The sequence below is a fragment of the Rattus norvegicus genome, chromosome 16, assembly GCF_036323735.1.
Source record: "Rattus norvegicus strain BN/NHsdMcwi chromosome 16, GRCr8, whole genome shotgun sequence".
NCBI lineage: Eukaryota > Metazoa > Chordata > Mammalia > Rodentia > Muridae > Rattus > Rattus norvegicus.
Genome location: NC_086034.1, coordinates 63,125,523 through 63,146,063, shown reverse-complemented (window position 1 = coordinate 63,146,063; position 20,541 = coordinate 63,125,523). Strand labels below are relative to the sequence as shown.

The window sequence follows — 20,541 nt, the reverse complement described above, 5'->3', positions numbered from 1 at the left end:
AGTTCATCTCATTTAAAATCTTCCTCCTGACCAATTTCAGTCTTGGACCTTCTCCACTTTAGGCGTCTTCCAGTGTCTGGATGGAAGCGGGTGCATAGAGGAGCGATATCACTGTGATGGGGCTGAGCATTGCTCCGATGGGTCTGATGAGTTGGGCTGCTGGAGGCCTGCTGATGACTGCTCACTGCGCTGTGACAACAAGACCCGCTGTATCCCTAAGAGTTGGAGATGTGATGGGAAGCCAGACTGTTTGGACAGAAGAGATGAACAAGGATGCCGTAAGTTCCACGAGCCTCTCAAGACGAAGATGTACGCATGTATGTGTGCGAGTACGTGTGTGTGTGTGTGTGTGTGTGTGTGTGTGTGTGTGTGTGTGTGTGATTATCAAAAGCAGTGTTCTGAGTTTCACTGTATAGTCCTGCCTGACCTAGAATCCACAGAGGTCCTCTTGGACAAAAGAGACATGCTATTCTATGTGCTGACCCAGGACGTCTGGCCCTAGGAATACTTCCAACTGATTTATAGTTGATTTATCTTCCTTTTAGAAATTATGTTCTACAACAGTGCTCTGAATGATAACCAAAAAAATTACCATTGAGCAAGTACTGAACCATTGTTCTTGAGAACTAAATACACATATACATACATACATACACACACACATACATACATACTTTGAAGCTCTGATCAGGGCACCTTTACCATCCCACAAATAAATACATCACTAAACTGTTTTTGTAGCATTATTAAAGATGCCTCCATACTGTTGACTTATTAACAATCCTATATAATATAATAATTTGCTTAATAAGACCTACCACAGCCTTTGTGCGGGGGTGGTGGTGGTGGTGGTGGTGGTGGTGGTGGTGGTGGTGGTGGTGGTGGTTTTTGTGTTTAAGACAGATTTTCACTATGTAGTCCTGGGTACACATGGTATAACCATTTGCTTCATGAGATTTATCACAAACTTTGCAGTGTGGTGGTGGTGGTTACTTTTTGGTTTTGAGACAGAGTTCACTCTGTAGCCCTGGCTGTCTGGAACATGCTACAAACACCAGATGGCCTTGCACTCACATAGATCCCCAGATCTCTGCCTTCGAAATGCCTACATTAAAGGTGTATGCCACCATCCCTTTGCCACAGCACGGTCTTGTTCTGGGGACATATGACAGCACTTTTATTGTGCTGAGGTTACTGGAATAGTAAATTCACCAAGAGTATAAGAATGTGAAAATTATAGTTCTAAGTAGACCACAACAAGAATGTCTGATAACAGAGTGAGGGTTGACACAAAGGGCTTAGTGTCACCTGTTTATCCCAGTTGGGAGCATGCATGCGTGCGTGCGCAGGCCCGCGCGCACGCACACACACACACACACACACACACATACACACACACACACACACACACACACAGTGCTATATTTACTATGGAAGTTTGATGGTAAAGGGTCAGAGCTAGAGGCAACTTGAGTGTCCTACCATATCCTCCTCTTCCCATCACAAGAATATTTCCATTAGGGGAAAGACTAGTCTAGTTTCCAAAATTACTTTTTTGTTACTACTTTAATGATCTACTTTCCTGAATGTTTTACATTTGGTCCCAGCCCTTTTTCACCTGCCGGGCCATCTTCTCACTTACGGGGGTCTTGATACTTTCCCCTTTAATGTTATGGGCTACGGAGTCTTGATTTCTCTTTCTAATGACATGGTTCAAAGACTTACATCACCTTGAGAGACTGCTGTCAAGGAGAAACTTGTAGGGATTAAAGTGGGAAGAGCAGGGTGGGGCTTAGGCGTGTTTGGCTGTGGAACAGACCGAGTAGGCAGGGCTGTGACAGCAGCTGGACAATGCAGAAGAACGAGATACTCAAAGGAACTTGAATTCTAGATGAAATGTACCTTTGAGACCTGTTCACATCCTTTCTGGGGCTAACCTTCTGTCTGTAGGCATCGAACCCAGCAGCATGGAAATTGTACTGGTGATTACAGTACACACCAAGGTGCATGCAAATGTTACAGAACATTTTGGATGTTGGGAGAGAATTTCTCTTATTGCTGATGCACCAAGCTTTGTGAGGAGGGTCTTCACTCTGCCCACGCCCAATCTGTATGTAGGTTCTCCCGTTCCTGTCCCTCAGCCTGAATTTTCTAGGACCAAGGCAGGACTGGGGCAGGTGATTTATACGTTTTAGAGTAACGTTTAACTGAGTTTTCTTTCCTGCCTGATGAGGCCGGTTCCCGCAGTGACAGCAGAACTCAAGAGAGTCCCCGGAGCGTTTTTCTTCTCACCAAGTTGCCTCAGAGTTGCCCGAGCCCTTACCCAAAGTGTTACCTTTCTCAGTTCATGAAAAATGCAGTTCCACTGAATTCCAATGTGAGAGCGGCCAGTGCGTGTCTTCTTCTCTGCATTGTGATGGGAACCGAGACTGCCTGGACCATTCAGATGAAGAAGGCTGCCCCGTTTCCTGGTCCCTACAGTGCCCAGAAGGGGAGATGAAGTGCCCGAAGAGTGGAGAGTGTGTGCTGGCAGAGTGGATATGTGACCATGATGTGGACTGTGAAGATGGAGCCGACGAGAAGGTAGCATACTTCTCCTTCAGAAATACGAGGAGAGACCATTGCCTCTGAGTAGCCAAGGGGAGTCAGTTGTTAGATCTTTCCAGGGAGCCAGAATCTGTGGATGCTCAAGTCTTCCCTAGGGCATGGCCTAGTCTTTGTAATGGACCGCTATTCTCTCACACATCAAATCTTCTCTAAGTTACTTAAATCAACTAATGCAGTGTTCACATTGAGGAAATAGTTGCCACATGGTATTGCTTAGGGAGCAGCGACAGAGAGCAGTAACGATCTGTGCATGCGTGGTTTTAAAGATTCGATCTACAAAAATATTTTTGAATCTACTGATAAGCAAGATTGCTAACTGTAGTTCTCAGTCACCACAGTAACCCATGCTTTCTGTTGGGAAATTCAGGAAAATATAAAGGCAGAGAAGTCACCCATGGCTGCTGCATCAGCGTGTTACCAAAAGACTACAGAAAGCCCAACTTTTAAGAGGCATTTGTGTTGTAGGAGGGCTCTAAAGATTAGAACATGACCACCATGGCTGAGTAGCCTATCAAACGCTGAGCTCTGGAAATGGACATATTTGTCCTCAGGTCCTTTCGATTGTTACCAGGAAGCTTCCTGGAGCTCAGAACTGTTCACGATGCATCCCAGATGCTCAAACTGTTGTCTGTAGTGTTCAACAGCTAGGAATATGCCTAAAGAAGCAGTTGTCAGCCTTCCTAATGCTGTGACCCTTTAATATATTTCTTCATGTTGTAGTGACCCCCAAACATAAAATTGTTTCTGTTGCTACTTCATAATTGTAATTTTGCTGCTGTTATTAATCATAACATAAATCATCCATGTTTTCTGAGGTCTGTGACAGGGTCATTTAACCCCCAAAAGGGTCACGACCACTGGTTTAAAGGGCTTTGGGGATGAGCAGATACATAGATGGCCCCTCCTCTGTAAATACTCAAGTCAGAGTAAATGCAAAAGATACTGTCAACTTTAATTTGCTGGAGCATGTATTCATTGTGGAAGAAAGAGTTCTAAGTTGATTTCTAGATTAGATTCCTTTGTTTCTGTTATCCAGATGAAATGAAGACTTCCCAATTGGTCATTCTCTTGCTCTTTATTTATTTTTTGTTTATTCACAAGAGTTTATTTGCATATCTTACCTGGCAGGCCACTTCTTACACAGAGATAGCCTGAGTTATACTCAGTGTGGCTGCAGCTTGCTTGCACAGGAGGAAATACAGGGCAGCCCAGTAACTTCAAGAATCTGAGCAGGAGTTCAGATTCAGATCCATTTGAGGTTGGCATGCCTCAGTCATGGCAGGTGTATAAGGGACAAAGTCAGCACTAATGGTCTTGTTGCCATCCTTCAAGGTGAAACGCTGACTTTCTCTAAAATCATGGTCTGCCAGAAGATGAGGCTAAGCCTCACTTAGGTCCTCTCCAGGCATGACAAGTTCCTTCCCTGGAGGTAAGATCACATAGAAGGCCATGTCCCAAGACAGAGAGAACATGCCAGGCATGAAACGAGACACAAAGAGCTTGTGGAAGCCATCATTCTCCTTGATGAGGAATAAATCTTAGCTTCAACCTTCTGTTAAGGCTGAATGAAGCCTGGATTGACCATGACCATGCCTCAGATTCTCATGATTCAGACCAGAGCACTCAGGATTATCTCCCTGCCTCAGCTTCTCTAGGTTCTTGTAGAATGTCCCAAGGTTCATCACCACAAGGCAAATGTTCTTCTTATATCCCAGCAATTCACATATCTTTCATCTTCAACATGTCATACTCTGTTGTACCTGTCACTACTGTCCCATGGCTAAAATAGAGTAACTTCATTCTACTGGTGTCAGAAATGGGTTTTCCAGGTGTGGTGTGGGTACTGGAATATCAGTGTTCACAGCATCCAGCAGTCCTGCACCTACTTCACGCCTCGTTTAGAATCATGATGCTCAGGGGCATAGAGAACAGAGCCCATGATGACTGGAATCTTCTCTCCTTAATAGTCAAACTCAGCAAGCAGCCCCTGGATCTTCAATGCTGCTAGTTTAACCATCTCCCAATCCTGGGCAGTGTCTGTCTTGTCCACACATACCACAACATGCTCTACTCCAGTCTTTAGCCCATAGAAATGAGTGTTCTCCAATCTGGGGCATGAGGCTGTCATTAGCTGCCACCACCATGATGCCACCATGTAGGGGGAAAGGGTCTGTGACCTTACTCTTAACATAACTGCATGACCAGGACAGTCAGTCTGTGTGGACAGTGGGCTATATAACTCCTCAGAAGGTTTGCTGATGGCAATACCCTGAGCTAGCTCCTCTGGGGCATTATCTATCTTCTTATATTTTTTGAACTAGCCTACTTCCCTCTGCTAGAATATTCATGGTGTCAAGATAACCTCATGGTGGTCCACATCGAGTGGTACCCACATTCACATGGAGTTTGCCATGCACATGGGTTTTCCTGATCTCCAGTGACAGTGGGTAGCACAAGAAGGGTGATTCTGGGACCTTTAGCCAGTCAAGAGAGTCAAGCTGGTGCCAAGAGTACTGAAACCAGGTGTCACTTGCAGTAGGGTGGCAATTGTGGTTGTGGTAGTACTCAGGGACCCAGACAAAGTACTAGGAAGCCAGTGTTCCTCCCTTGTGCTTTTGTTCATGACAATGAAATAAGGTCTTCTAAACACAACAGGGAGGAAGCACCTATGAATTCACAGAGACTGAGGCAGCATGCACAGGCCCTGCACATGTTTGCACCAGTTGGTGTCCTAGAGCTGAAAGGAGAAGGGGGCATATTCCCCAATCTCCAACCCAGAAGCTAACTCCAATTGATAACCACTTACAAGTGAAATTTTAGTTTTCTTCAAGGTAGTCTTACTATGGAAACACACTACTCTTAAGGGTAGGCCACATATCCATCTACTAAAAGAGACATAATTTGTCCCCTTTGACATCCCTACAGAAGGCACTTAAAAGTAGTCTCCTAACCCAGGGTCTTGCCTAACTTTGCAAACTCCTTCCTTAGATGGACCAGAGGCCACTGATTGTCACTGTTTCCTCAGGATTGTGGCCTCAAGGTGATCTCATGTGGCCCAAGGCAGTGGGCTTGTGGCAGTGGAGACCAGTGTGTGCCTGACTTCTGGCACTGTGACGGACAGAGTGACTGCAGAGATGGCAGTGATGAGGCTGGATGTAAGTGCAGGGCATCCTCACTGAGGCAGAAAGTGAGGGCAAATGCCACAGAACCCTCTTTTCGCATTGGATGTGTCTTCGTTTTACATGAAAGAGCCTTGTAGAGGAGGGATGCTGGGATGGATTGTAAACCTCTGGTAGAAAGCCATCCCCTCTCCAACAGGTGCTCCACAGAGGTGCCAGGATTCCGAGTTCCAGTGTGCTACTACTGGTGCCTGCCTCAGCTTCAGCATGGTGTGTGACGGGCGAGAGGACTGTGCAGATGGTTCAGATGAGGGTGGGGAGTGTTCCTCATCAATGTGCAGCCCCGAACTATGTTACCACTCTTGCTACCAGTCCCCAACTGGGTCGGTGAGTTGCTGAAGCTACTGTTTGTTCTCTCTCAGCCACCTACATTCTCTGAGAAAAATCAGTAGTGAGCACACTCATTCAGGTTGTCCCAGACGGCACCTTGATCTCAAAGATATAAACATAGTAGAACTGTCTTGAGTGCCTCTCCAGTACCTGAGCCTTCCTAGCTCCTAAGGCCTGTTTAACTTCTCCCATATATTGTATCTCCTTGTACAGTCATGAAAATGACTGCTGTGCCTCTTCTCATCTCTGCTGTGAGCTGTGGGAGGAATGCTGCATGGTGTTAAGGTCCAAATTTCTGGGCAGGTCAGGAAAATGGCAGTGGGAAGTTTTCTTCCATGTAGATATTTGGAACCTGCCCTGCTCTTAGTTTGAAGACTGGCTATATTAAGGCATCATTACTCAGCCCTCAGCAGCATGCCAGGAACTCTCTTCTTCTCATAGTCGAGTGAAATAAAGTGCTCTGATATTTGGTCACACCAGATCTCCACTGGCAGATGGCCAATTCAGATAGCTTCGTGTGCTTTTCCTCTTATGGATGCAGCAGAGGCTCTGATGTCCTGAACTGAACCTAGCCATTGTTACTCTTGTCCATTGATGGATAGAAGGGTGTAAGGGACACAGCAAGATTGATGAGGCAAAGAGAAGGGACTATTCAGAGGAAAGCTGTTTTAGCTGTCAAAATGGAATGTATCACCATGCAAATCTCATATGAAGATCAAAACCCTTTTGTCAATGCTGTTCTGTCTTCAGAATATGCTGATGGCTTTTCTTCTCTTTCAGGTATGTGCTTGTGCCCCAGGCTTTGAGCTGGAGAGCAATGGGCAAATCTGTCGGGATGTAAATGAGTGCCAGCAGCCATCTGGTCAACCTTGCAGTCAGACCTGTATCAATACTGAGGGCTCATACATCTGTGCCTGTCACCCTGGCTACTTGCTGGGCTCTGATGGCCACACTTGTAAGGCAACAGGTAACCTGGAGCTGGGACTCTCTTCTAAATCATGGATCATGAGCTTTGAACCCCTAACTCTGTTGCTATGGGTCAACCCTACTTATCAAACATTTCTTTCCTACCCATCCGCCCCAATATTTCACTCCCAACCACCCTAATGTCTATCAACAAATGTGTAGATAAAGAAAAATGTCATGTATATACAAAATGGAATTTACCTAGCCATAAAGAAAAAGTGAAACTATGTCACACACAGGAAAATGAGTGAAACTGGAGATTGTGTTAAGTGAAATAAGCCAGACCCAAGAAGACAAATGTTTGTCTTCTAGGTGGAATCTAGATTTAAATATGAATAGATGCATGGCATGAAAGTTAAAGGGGGACTATGGGTGGGACAAAGGATGAAAGGGAGGGGAAATAAGAGAGGGTAATAGAAGGAAGAAAGATAAAATGTCATATTTTCTCTTATCTGTGGAATGTGTGCACATGCCCATGGGGCATGAAAACAGAACTGGGACTACTTGAAGAAAGGAAGTGGACCAACATTATGGGAAATGGTAGTAGAGGGAGGGAGTGGATGCGAGCAAGGTACACGGATGTGTCTAATACAATGTCACAGTGAAACTCACTATTTGGTCCACTAAATAAGAAACTAAAAAAAGATGCTACTTTTTATTTAAGCTAATAATTGTTGCATACTATATACCTTTATGATGTAGTTATTATTGTGATCATTGTTATAAAACACTTCTTCCATGTGAGCTAATTGGCAGCCCAGCCTGTGGGACAACAAGCCCAAGGCCCCATACTGTGTCATATTCTTTCATTTAGCCTGTGCTGATCTTCACTATACAAACTCCTTCATGGTCACATTGAAAGCCATTTCTCTTGGGCAGGTGCTGAGCCAATCCTGCTTGTTTCGATTGAGTTTAACCTATTTCTTTATGGACTGAGAAGCTTAAAAGAAGATATCCTGGCAACTGTAGACAAGAACCGGGTTATTTACTCTGTGGACTATGACTTAGTGGATCAGAAAATCTTCTGGGCCGGTCCCAATGCAGAAAGTATAAGGTGGACAAGTATGGCCACGAAGAAAGATGGGATGGTGGTGCAAGGTATACACCTCTGAGAAGCTCTTACTAAATCCATGTAACATAACACAGAACACAAACAACATGATGGGGGGGGGGCAACTAATGTAAACCCGGGTTGGGTTCTATCTCTTCAATAGAAAGAGTTCAAGGCTTGCTGGTTAGTAAGAAATAGAAGGACACACCCATTGTCATCTCAGTGGACATGGGTTCTCCCAAGCTCTGAGTGATCGACCACTGCTTTAATGATGACCTTCCTCTACAATAGTATTTTGGGACATATTAATAGTTTCCTGTGTTGGATATGCCTATAGCAGTTGGAAAATGAATGAATATGGCATCCAAGTTTAGACCTTTTGGCTTAAGCCTACTGGAGTAACAGTTTAGCATAAGCATACCTATTGAATATGGTACCCCACATTTGATATCCTTTCTTTAGGGATAAAGCCAGACTGTATAGGGGTTGACTGGATTGGAAGAAATCTCTACTGGACTGATGGGAGAGCTGGCCAGATTTTGGCAATTCAGTTAACTGCTGTTGGGAAAGGAAAACCTGAGTACACAGTTGTCTTGGATGATGACCTGATTCAGCCCCAGTCTTTGGCTTTGGATCCCTTAAATGGGTGAGTCGGGCATCAGAACTCTTGGTCAAGAACTTCAAGCTTATTATTCCTCCCGAGTTCTACTTTGGTGCTTGTGTTAGCCCAGTCCAGAACGAGTGACTTAAAACCATGTCTGCTTTTAGATCTAATGCTGATTGGTATCAACCCAAACTTTGGGAAAAGTTCAAAGTGCAAATCACATTGTGGTCAAGTAGTGGTTTCTAAGGCAAAAAAGTGGACTCCTAGAACATAAGGAGAGAAGTTAAGGAGAGTTCATTTATGACCATCCAGATTCGAGTTAAGCTTGAATGATTCCACTTACAGTCTTTTCTTTCTAAAAAGGTAAAATTATAAAAATTTTTAAAAAATTTAAAAATTAGCACAGATGTGTGCATGCATGCTTGTGCACACATGTTCCAGCATCATGGCACGTGTGTGGAAATCACAGAATAGCTTGTGGGATCTGGTTCTCCCTTCCCAGCATTTGGTTTCCAAGAACTGAACTCACATTGTCAGGCAAGAAATTTTCCCATTGACAACCCTCCAGCCCAAAGCACACAAATCAAGTTAACGCCCCATCCTGTCACTGGGATGGCTATATGAGTAACAAATACAAGGAAAAGACACGGGAAATCGGTCCCAATGGTGACCCGCACTTGACAGCCTTTCTTTTTCTTACATGGCTCCGGGAAACTAACAGCAGCGTCTGCTGCATTTGTCAGCCATAGGCAGTAATGGGGTTTCACCTACACAACCACCCATGACAATTTTAAAAGCTATTTTAGCCAATTTTTAAATTTCTCCCTTTTTCTCTCTCCTTTCCTCTTTCTCTCCTTCTTTCTTTTCTTTCTTCTCTTTTTTCTTCCTTCTTTTCTTTCCTTCTTTCTTTTCTTTCTTATTTCTCTCTTTTCTTCCTTCCTTCTTTTCTTTCTCTCCTTTCTTTTCTTTATTCTTTCTCTCTTTTCCTTCTTTCTTTCTTTCTTTCTTTCTTTATTTATTTATTTATTTCTCCCTGCCCTCTAGTTAAAGAAAGACTGGTAAGTTCCATGAATACTTTCAGGCTGTGAACTTTGTACTCCTAAGATTCTTGAGGTTATTCATGACAATAAACAAACACCTAAAAGTTTCAAGAAATTTTTCTTTTAATATTTCCACAATTATACTTAAGAAACTAATTAAAAGTTGAGGGAAAATTAATTGAGTCATAACTTAGTAGTTTTCCCTTATTGCTGGAATGGCATTGAATTCTAAGCTACTTTTTTTTAGACACATTTGGAATCTTTTTAATCTTTGTAAGTCAATATTTTGAGAAGTTAATTGATAGACAGGTTCTCCAAGGTGGTGTACTACCATAAAGCTGGCTTTTATCCACACAGATTGATGTACTGGTCTGAAATTGGGGAGGAGCCTCGAATAGAACAAGCTGGCATGGACGGAAACAGCCGAAAGATACTTGTCAATCAAGGCCTTGGCCGACCAACCAGCATAGCTCTTGACCAGTTAAGTTGGAAGATATTCTGGTCCGATGAGAAATTTCACTGCATTGGCTCTGTCAACCTAGATGGTAGTGGCATTCGTGTAAGTGTCCTTTTGACATTAGGATCAGCTGAAGTATCATGGGTCTTGTGTAAAACTCACCCAGAGAGCTCACCTCTCCATTGTAGATGATGCAGCTAACACAAATCCAGAGCCCCTTTTCAGTCGCTGTGTTTGAAGATAAAGTCTTCTGGTCTGACCTTCAGACAAGAACAATACAGTCTGTGGAGAAGATGACAGGCAAGGACAGGGCTGTCCTCATCAAGCGTTCGGGACAGCCCTTTGGACTCAAAGTAAGTGGAGTACTCTTTAAAATGTCTCCCTGGTCCTCTTAGAAAAGGCTATGTCTACGAGCTATCCCAAATCACCAAGTTTAGTGGCACCATCTGCAGAGATTAAGAGCATGCTTGGGGCTGACACTGTAGCTCTGAGGTAGAGTGGTGCATGTTAAGCAGTCATGAGGCCCTGTGTTCAGTCCTCAGCACACAGAAAAAGAGAGATGGGAAGAAAGGTGGAAGGTGGGAGGGAGGAGAGAAAGAAGGAAGAAAGGGGAGGAGAGAGGATTGGTTAAAATTCTATGTGAAAGGATTTAGCACTTAGCCACGTCCAGCTCTTTTCTTTCAGATAATGCATGAAGTCCTCCAGCCCAGGTCTTCTAGTCCTTGTCTGGACATAGGATGTTCTCACTTGTGCCTTCTGAGCCCACAAGCCAAGGGAAGCTGCCGTTGTCCAGTTGGCCTCCTGCTGGCAGATGATGGAATCACTTGTGTGTCTCTCCAGGAGTCTGGGTTTGTGTTCCTGGTATTGCCCACTGTTCTCACCCAGGTACTGTTCTAGAGCTTTCCTGACATGCCTAAGCTTGGTCTGTGTTCTGTTTCTGACTGGGTGTTAGACTTCTCCACATCTAGCTGTAAATGGTGGAGGCCCCTTCCCTTGAAAAATTCTTAAAACACAACTTATGATTTCGCATTCATTATACATTATTCTTGTGATGCAAAACATCTTGATTTGAAAAGGGCTATGCTAACCAACATAAGATTTCTTAAAATGCTTAAATGAAAGTGATATGCACTTAAATTCCTTTAAGACATCCTTAGCACACCGGATGTGGTGAAGTTAGGAAGTAGAGACCATGTTTGCCTCTGTTTACCCAACAGAATTATGGGGATTACCCATAGGAATTATGAGGATTCAGATTAGTTGTGATCTAAGCAGCTACCTGCATTCTACCCCAGGAGGAATCTCATTTGGAAAGGGATCATGTTTTAAATTAACAGGGGCTAAACGTACAATCATGCAAGTCCCCGCCCAGACGAATTGTCAATTCTTGGCATTGTAAAACAATGGTACAAATTTGGGGGTTGAAGATTACCTTCAGTTGCCAGTGTGATATTAATTAATGAGTATTGTTTAAAGAGAAAGGCCTTATATTGTCAAAATAGATGGTGCAATAGCCAGCTTTAAGCTGACATAAGCTAGCTATCTGAAAAGTGGGAGCCTCAATTGACAAAAAATTCCAGCTGTAGGGCATTTTCTTAATTAGTGATTGATGGGGATGGGCCCAGCCTTTTGTGGGTGGTACCATCTCTGGGATGATGGTCTTGGGTTTTATTAGAAAACAGAGCAAACCAGTAAGTAGTACTCATCCATGGTCTGTGCATCAGGTTTCCACCCTGTTTGAGTTCCTGTCTTGACTGCTTTTGATGATAAAGTGTGATTTAAGAGCATAATCCAAATAAACTCTTTTCTCCCCAACTTGCTTTTAGTCATGGTTTCATCCCAGCAATATTAACCCTGACTAAGACACATGGATTTCAGGAAGTCTCAGTGCTAGAGGCTCCAGGAAAAGGAACAAATCAACCGCTTTCTGCTTTCAGAATATAAAATGACTGAGATTATTAATTTAAGACTCCTAGCACCAATATCATATTAGAAGATCCTAGTAGACTTGATCACTGTCATCTACCTAATTTCTCCCCATAGATCTATCTGAGAAATCTTAAGACTACTCCATCACAAACAACTGTGCCAGAACACAGAACACTTCCCTTTACCAGTGTCAAGCAGCTGGCATCAGTGGATTATCTTGTCCAGGAAAAGGCCCTCTACCTGTCAGAGCTGAACACCAGTGACATCAGGCTACTGAGGCTGAGAGAACGAGGGATACTGTCATGGCAGAGAGTCATCTCTGTGAGGGGGACAGTGATAGACTTTGCCTTGGACTGGATGAGTGGGAATATATACTGGATCGACACTGAGAATCCCTACATCAACGTTGCTTTCTCCAATGGCCAGTATCCCATTGTTTTGCTCAGTGAAAACCTTTACCGCCCATCGTCTATTGTCCTCCACCCACCTACCGCAGTCATGTGCTTGGCAGACTTGGGTTTGCAGGATGCCGGGAGACATGGCTCCAGCATCGAATGTGCCTCTATGGATGGCAGCCAGAGAAAAGTGCTATGGCTGAAATCCCCAGTCCCTGTGGGTCTGGCTCTCTCAGATTCAGGGACCCGAGTATACTGGGCAGATACTGGTAAGCAATTAATATCTACACCTTAAATATGAATCTCACAGAGCCTACACACAAGCATGCCTGCACTCACATGTAAACACATGATTACACACCTGCTCATCGTGTACACACACACACACACATGTATCACATCATATATGCTACATATGTATGTATGTGTGTACATATGTATTATAAACAAATCATTGTGAATCGCTGCTATGGAGAGGTAAATGACAGAGAACCAATTTCAGGTCCCAAACAGTAAACAGTATCATCCTGAAACTGGGATAAGACATAACACACTTCAGGATATAGTATAGCTATTCAGACTAAGTGAAATTAACTGACCATCTCTTCCCAGGGCAGGGACTTATACAAAGTATTCAACTCGATGGCTCAAGATACAGAGTAGACCACCAAGGACTTAAGGGTCTTCACCTCTTTGCATGTGGTCAAGACATGATGTTGTGGACAACGGTTGATGATGGTAGGTCTCCATTGCATAGACTGAACTGTGGTCTGAACTTACTCTTGTGATCCAAACTATATCTGCTTCTGCTCAGCACCGTGCCTAGCAGTGTCTTTCTCTTAGAAGAATGACTGACTTCCCTAGACTACAGAGGATGTGGAATGATGCGTCTGAGACCTGGAGGGCCTTTTACTTACTCGGTTATTCTCTGTATCAGTGGCCCTGAACCTTCCTAATGTTGTGACGCTTTAATATAGTTCCTCACGTTATAGTGACCCTTAACCATAAATTATTTTTGTTGCTACTCCATAACTGTATTTTTGCCACTGTGATGAATCATAATGTAATATCGGATATGCACAATATCTAATATGTGACCTCCAAAAGGTCACTATCCACAGGTTGAGAACCACCGCTCTATATGAAAATACTTAGGTCCTGAAATTTCTGTGTTTCATAGGATGCTCCTTCCTGCCATGTTATTAATCTGTCACTGTGACAAAACACCCGTGGCAACCAACTTACCAATTTGTGAGGAGGAAAGTCTGGTTTGGACTCAGGTCCTTGGGTTTCAGACCACTTGTTCCAATTGCACTTGAATCTCTGGTGAAGAAGTATATCTTGGTGGATCACGTGGTAGAAAATCCAGTTCCCCCATGGAGACAAAAAGTAAAGACAGGGAAAGAGGAAGGCCAGGGGCCTAAAAGTCTAACCTCCTTTGCCTTATTCCCAAGCTGGACACCAAGTCTTTAAACATGGACCTTAGGGCAACCCTACTGCAGAGGGAGCAGGGCCCGAGTTAGGACTAGGTGGCCACTCTTTTTTTTTTTTTTGGTTCTTTTTTTCGGAGCTGGGAACTGAACCCAGGGCCTTGTGCTTCCTAGGTAAGCGCTCTACCACTGAGCTAAATCCCCAGCCCCATAGGTGGCCACTCTTAGTTACCATTCCAGCTCATCAAGAAATGACAATACATGTCTTTAGTTGACAAAGGAACCATGAGGTACTAAGTGGATTATACAACACTCTTTCTATTTTCATTTTAAAGTACCTTTACTAATTTGCAGGCTCTTTTATATGTACCTCTACTTTGCGTGCTCACATACAAAGAAATGGGTTTCACTATGACATTTTTTTTTTTTTTGGTTCTTTTTTTCGGAGCTGGGGACCAAACCCAGGGCCCACTATGACATTTTTGTACGTGTTTATTGTGACAGTTTCTTCTTAGTCAAACCCTTTCAGCCTCTCCCAAAGCCCCAGTCCCAATCTACCGATCCCCACCGTCCCCAACACACTCCTGCTTCTGCTTTCCTGATGCACAAAGAGTTTTATTCCGGACTCTAGGGTAGCATTTATAGGATATTCATTGTTCAAAGTCACTGTGTTCTAGTACATTAGTTCATCTATGCTAGATTCCTATGAATAAACTCCTAGTGAGTATCTAGATTTAAGGAAACATGAACAAGTTAAACCTGCCTCCTTAAATTTCCAAATAGCTATCAGTCAGGCACTACCCCCAGAGGATCTGTGGTATGTGTCCCTTTCCGCTCACTTTAGGATTCCTTACGACTCTCACAAATGAGCCATTTCCAGAGATATGCTCTAATAAATTTTGAGATAGTCTTCATTAACCACATGGACTGCATTTAAGTGCCACATGTTTTAATTGTCTAGTTCAACTCTATTATTGCTCTAGCTATAATTTTTGACACGTAAAATTGACTTTATTTTTGTGTGTTTGTTTGTTGATTTTTTTTGAGGCAATATCTAACTCTGTAGTCCAGGCTAGCCCCCAATTCACAATCTTCCTGTCTTAGACTCCCTAGTGCTGGATTATGACACACACAGATAATATGTGACTTTGTTATGGTTGGGAGTTTGTCATTTTAGAAAGTTCTCTCAGAACTTCTTTCCTGCAATAAAACTCAGAAAAAATACATACTCTTCTGAAAAAAATCCTTTTGCTTCATTTGACCACATGAATGAGTCGAAATGTTCCTACCGAATGCAAGCCTTTGCCTGGGAAATGGTTCTGCCGTGGATTTTATTTCTGCTAACAGTTACTCACTGGCTTTTGTTTCAGCTCAGATCACCAGAGTTTGGTACAACAAAGCACAAGTCTCAGAAAACCAGTGGTTCCAAGTGGACCAGAAGATTGTAGACTTAAAAGTGTATAGTGTCCTTAGTCAACGGGGTAAGTACAAGTCCAGTGACTTGAGATGACATTGCAATCTACTGAGTGCATGAAGGGGACACTCCACTCTACCCGCTCCTTGGACTGTCTTTGTGTTTCCCCCTATGTTAAAATATCCCTGTCTAAAATTCATACTGGGCTGCACAATGCTCTTGTCTATATTTAGTTCCTCACAGTCTGGGTCAGGCTCACCATTGACACCATTGCCTTTATTAGCGTACCAAATGTGGCTGTGGTGAATCCACTGGGCTGGGAGTTGGCAGACATGATGCTAGCTGTTCATGCTATTACTATAACACATACCAGAGACAGCTGGCTTCTGCCGAGGGAAGGTTCTTTCTGACTCATTGTTTTTGCAGGTTTCAGTCTATGAATGTGCCTCCTTGTTTTGGGGTCTATGGAAAAGGCAACACATTATTACAGGAGCATATGGCAGAGAAAATCTGTTCTCCCCCTGTCTGCAGAGCAAAGGAGGAAGAGACTGGAGTCTGTAGTCCTCTTCAGGGATGTGCCTCCCATGTCTAGATACTTCCCACCAAGCCATATTTCTTCTATTTCCAGCACCGTTCAATACTGGGGTTAGAATGGACCACAGAGACCTTTGAGAGGCCCTAAAGATCTCCACTATAGAATCCGAGTTCTACTTTCAGTTTTGTCCTTTTAAATTTTATTTAATTTTTTTTCTTTATGCACCTTCTAGACTGGCTTTCAGCAGTTGCTGTAGTGTTTTCTCTCCTTTTGGGGCATTGTTGTTCTGTGCATGATTGTGTCTGTGATCTATTCCAGCTCCTGTGAGCATAGTGCCTGAACGTTACCACTGGGCAAGCCTCCTCCTCTCACTTGCCTCTTTCGTTTTTATTATTGAGCATATATTTTTTTCATACAGTATATTCTTATTGTTGTTCTTCCTCCCCCAACTCCTCCTAGATCCTCCCCACTTCCCCACCCACCCACATTCACCCCCATTCAAATACAAACAAGCATCTAAAAAATAGTAATAAAAATAAAGTAAAAGCAAAATAATAGGATAAAAATGAACAAACATAGAAAAAAAGGGCCAAAGAAAAAGCACAAGAAGCGCATACACAGACACCTTGCTCATGTTATAAGCAAAACACCCACTCGAGACTTGAGAGACACCTGGTGGTTGGAGCAGGCCTGTTACTTATTGAGATCATGTCTTTGAAGCAAAGGGGACAGGGAGGGACAGCTTTGAGATATAGCTCTTATCTACTACACAAGGCACTTCAGGTAGAATCTTTAGCAACACGCGCACACTCGAACTCCGAAGTGGAGCTAGTGATTGTTCTATCCCTCCATCCTCTGTACTTTTGATGTCAATTGAGCCTCAAACCATCAACTTGGGGACAGTCAAATGTGGCAAGTCTTAAGAGAATGCTATCCTTTTTTTTTTTTTTTTTTGTGACAGCCAAACCTCTATGAAAGTGTGCTAATCATGTGGATACCACTAGAGTCTTGGCTTGGTGGGGACATAAATTTAGACTTCTGCCAAGTGATAAATGGTTACACTGGTTTCACTAAGAACTTGCTTAGTTCCTAGAACTATGGCAGTCAGCTTTTCATCTTTTGTGTAAGTTTGTCTGCACCACATGTAACTCTATGATACAGTGTCTGAAGTGTCTCATGAAGTTAAGACCTCATTACAAGTTTACCATTAAACCTTGACGAATGATCCTAAATGAGAAATAGCTCTCTTAATCAGATTATAAAAGGGATGACAAACCTCACAGTTTCCATGGTTTCAACTAACAGTAGTTTTATTTCCAAGGACGTTGTGGCTCTGTCATTCAAGCGAAGCATGCCACAATGTAGTCTTGAATGATTAGGAGATCCCCTCAATTTTTCTTAAGGTGGGCCCTTGTTAGGTGTTTGAAGTCACACTGAACTATGAAGATCTATCCATTACTCAGAGCATAATTAACTAAAAGGAATCAAATTGAAGAGCAATCTAATTTGTTGGAAGCACCTGTGTCATATGCTGTTAATGTATTTATTAAAAGCTTTAGAAAACTCCCCCAGATCTCTCCTAATCTCACTTAATATATTTTTGGCTTGGGAATGGGGGTGATGTGCAGGTAACAACAGCTGTTCAAAAGACAATGGAGGATGCAGTCATATCTGTTTACCAAATCCCGAGGGCAGGACTTGCCGGTGTCCCCGTGGGTACTGCTTGGTTGAGGGCCACACCTGTGTGGAAGCTGTCCAGTGCCCTCCGACGTTGCAATGCTGTAAGGATGGTCAAAGGTGCATTTCCAAGGAGCAAATTTGCAATGGTCATGTTGACTGTCTGGATGGCTCTGATGAAGTGGACTGTGAGTACCTCCTACCCAGCACCCATTGTGCCTCAGTGTGCATGACTTTTGGAAGTACCCAATTCAATACTGCTCCTTAAGTATTTATCCTATATGTCACTGCCATGTTAGCACTGGTTTTTGTTACTGGACAATGTAAAATCCCTATTTTTTGAGCATATAAATTGTTATGTGTCCCTCTGGAAATGCCTTTGGTTTTAGGACAGAGAGCATGAGAGTGAATTGTAAGAAGCTGGACAGTTGTTTGAACAGGTCTTGATATCATTAGCTTAAATAGAATGACTAGTAACCACAGCACAGCAGAAGGAGGTTGGGCAAATGATTCCATCTGTCTTGGCCTTTGTAGGTTTAAATCCAGGTGAACTCCATTCCACATCAATACTTAAGAAGCCAGAAGCTTGGAAAAGGTTGATACCAGAAGCTTTCGAACTTTCCCAGGCTACTGAGTCTACCACGGATGTATATCTGGGACGAGAAGAAATGAGACATCCTGTCAAGACAACACTAACCACTCAAATGCCTGCATCAGAGAGCAAGGTTCCAGAAACCAAGGGAAGAGCGGAAACTGTTCAATCCAAGGACTTACGGACAGCGACACACAGGCCCTGTAGCCAGGACTTTTGCAACGGGAATGGGATCTGCATAATGGAAGGAAAGTTGAGAAAATGCCGCTGCCTGGTCGAGTATGGTGGAGAGTTCTGCCAAGAAGCAGCCCGTGGCCCTGCCACTGGCTACATAGCCCTGGGCGGAGTCATTGCTGTTTCAGCTACCCTGGCAGTTTTGGGGCTGTTCCTACATTCCAGAAGAGAACGTAAATTCAAGAGGTGAGTGACTATGCGTGTCTTCGCCTGAGAGTTGCATTTCAGTCACTCATCTTAAGATGAGTAGGGTTGAAGCTTTAAGTCCATTCTAAGAATTCATTTTCTGAGGAATAATTTGGCTGAGGCACTTGTTAAACAACCGGGAGTAATCGTAATTGGATTGATCTCCTTGAGACCCAAGGGACGTGATACAGTGTGTGTGGGGGTGGGGGCAGGGGCGAGACATTGCTAGGGTAAAATCTGCTTTAAGGAATGAAAGTGAGGAGATTCCCCATCTTTGACGTGATAGGTCAGCACCTCAGACTGCAGGCATGTTTGTTCGGAGGTTACTAATTTGCCAGGATGCCAGACTGGCTGTCACAGGCAACACGAATGCATGCTCTCGAGAAGCCTTAGCAGATTGTTCTGATTCGATGTTCCTCTCCCTGACTGGTGGGCACCTTCTTTCCCCTTCACAATGTCTTCCTGCTCCTTTGTGTCCGCATGCCCTCTTCTTAGGGAGACAGTCCTGTTGTTGTGAGGTTCTTGTTTTGGACTCACGTCATTGCCTCCTTGGAGACCCTACCATCACCGCCTATATTTCATTAATTTGGGGGCATCAATGGGGCACAGCTTAACCCACACTCAGAGGTGAAATTCAGGAAGAATGTAAAGAATCGACACTGAGTTTTATCCAAGGGCAAGAAGGTCATTAAAGGAACAAACGACAGTCAAATGGAACTCCTGCCATTACAGGAGAGAGAGTGGGGGGCGTGTCTGAAGGAGGTGATGGACGTGCTGAGAGGGAGCCTTAGGCCGCTGTCAGATGAGGAATTATAAAGGGTTCTGCTGCTTTCGGAGCTGCCTTGCTGTTCTGTCTTCCATGCACAGACTGAAGAAAGGGCAGGAGTATCAACCTGTCCAAGCAAAGGCTGGTTAATGCATAACTGGTTTACTCTTGGTCCTTCTGCCATGTTGTCCTGCTTTCTGACTTTACTTGTGTCCCACTGCCCCTTACCTGTCCTTGAAGTTGTTTCTCATTGACTGGTCCCTGAGTTTTCTTGAGTGGAGAAACAATACTATATTTTCCCAGTAACAAATATATATATATATAGCATGAGTGTTTGCCTAGAATGTATACATTATACATGTCTGCTATGTATGTACAATGCCTTCAAAGGCCAGAAGAGGCCATTGGACCCCTGGAACTAGAGCTCCAGGCAGCTTTGAGTCTCCATGTGGGTACTGGAAACTGAATTCAGGTTCTCTGCAAGAGCAGGAAATGAATGTTCTTAAGAACCGAGGCATCCCCCCCCCACTGTAATCATATTTTAATCTTGGTTCCTTTTGACATTGTTTTCTTTGGTTATAGAACATCATCAAAAAATTTGGACTATGATAAAGAAAATAACCAAGAGGAAGAAAATCTAATGAAGAGTGAGACTTTTGTCAACGAAGTCTATGATGAGCAGGTAAGCCGCAGGAGCCGGGGAGGTTTATCTGAGGAAAAGGGGTGGCGGGATAGGCTATTAAAAAGTGATTGTGAAACATCTAAGCTGGGTGAATGAGGCTGTAACTTATATTAAACTTTTGCTTACACAGTCTTTGGTCATTAGCTCTGATTTGGCGAATTAAAATAAAACATGCATGAAATAGTGGCCTAGACATTTCAGTAGCATGCACACGGGGCTAATGATATTGGGAGTAGGGTGGGCTGCTGTTAGGATTAGAGTTACCCCCCAAAACTCAGGTACCCAATCCCCATGAACTCTACTAACGTCCTTAAGTTCCACCAATGGATTTTCTTGGTTTGTACAAAGACAGTGTTATGTTCTCTAACTTCAACTCTCTCCCACAGGAATCCTTAACCTCCTTACAAACTGAATGACCTCATTAAAAAAAAATGAGCTGAAACATTTAAATAAATGCTGCTTGTCTA

The 20,541-nt window shown here is 43.4% G+C and overlaps 1 protein-coding gene and 1 pseudogene across 3 annotated transcripts in view; one reads left to right on the top strand and one right to left on the bottom strand.

The window, feature by feature from the left end:
• Positions 1 to 20,541, top strand: part of Lrpl1 (LDL receptor related protein like 1) — a 49,186-nt gene extending 28,645 nt beyond the window's left edge. The window contains exons 17-33 of one of the 3 annotated variants that reach the window (XM_039095034.2): positions 63 to 278; positions 2,345 to 2,583; positions 5,633 to 5,762; positions 5,926 to 6,113; positions 6,897 to 7,083; positions 7,962 to 8,180; positions 8,596 to 8,779; positions 10,135 to 10,336; positions 10,423 to 10,587; positions 10,919 to 11,119; positions 12,278 to 12,827; positions 13,171 to 13,296; positions 15,359 to 15,469; positions 17,566 to 17,802; positions 18,149 to 18,626; positions 19,975 to 20,074; positions 20,461 to 20,541. In XM_039095034.2, coding sequence (XP_038950962.1) covers positions 63 to 278; positions 2,345 to 2,583; positions 5,633 to 5,762; positions 5,926 to 6,113; positions 6,897 to 7,083; positions 7,962 to 8,180; positions 8,596 to 8,779; positions 10,135 to 10,336; positions 10,423 to 10,587; positions 10,919 to 11,119; positions 12,278 to 12,827; positions 13,171 to 13,296; positions 15,359 to 15,469; positions 17,566 to 17,802; positions 18,149 to 18,626; positions 19,975 to 20,074; positions 20,461 to 20,490 — 3,563 coding nt within the window. In that variant the 3' untranslated portion in view covers positions 20,491 to 20,541. The other 2 variants (XM_008771306.4, XM_039095035.2) reach the window with 2 other exon arrangements.
• On the bottom strand, positions 3,784 to 5,230 carry Tufm-ps1 (Tu translation elongation factor, mitochondrial, pseudogene 1; annotated as a pseudogene).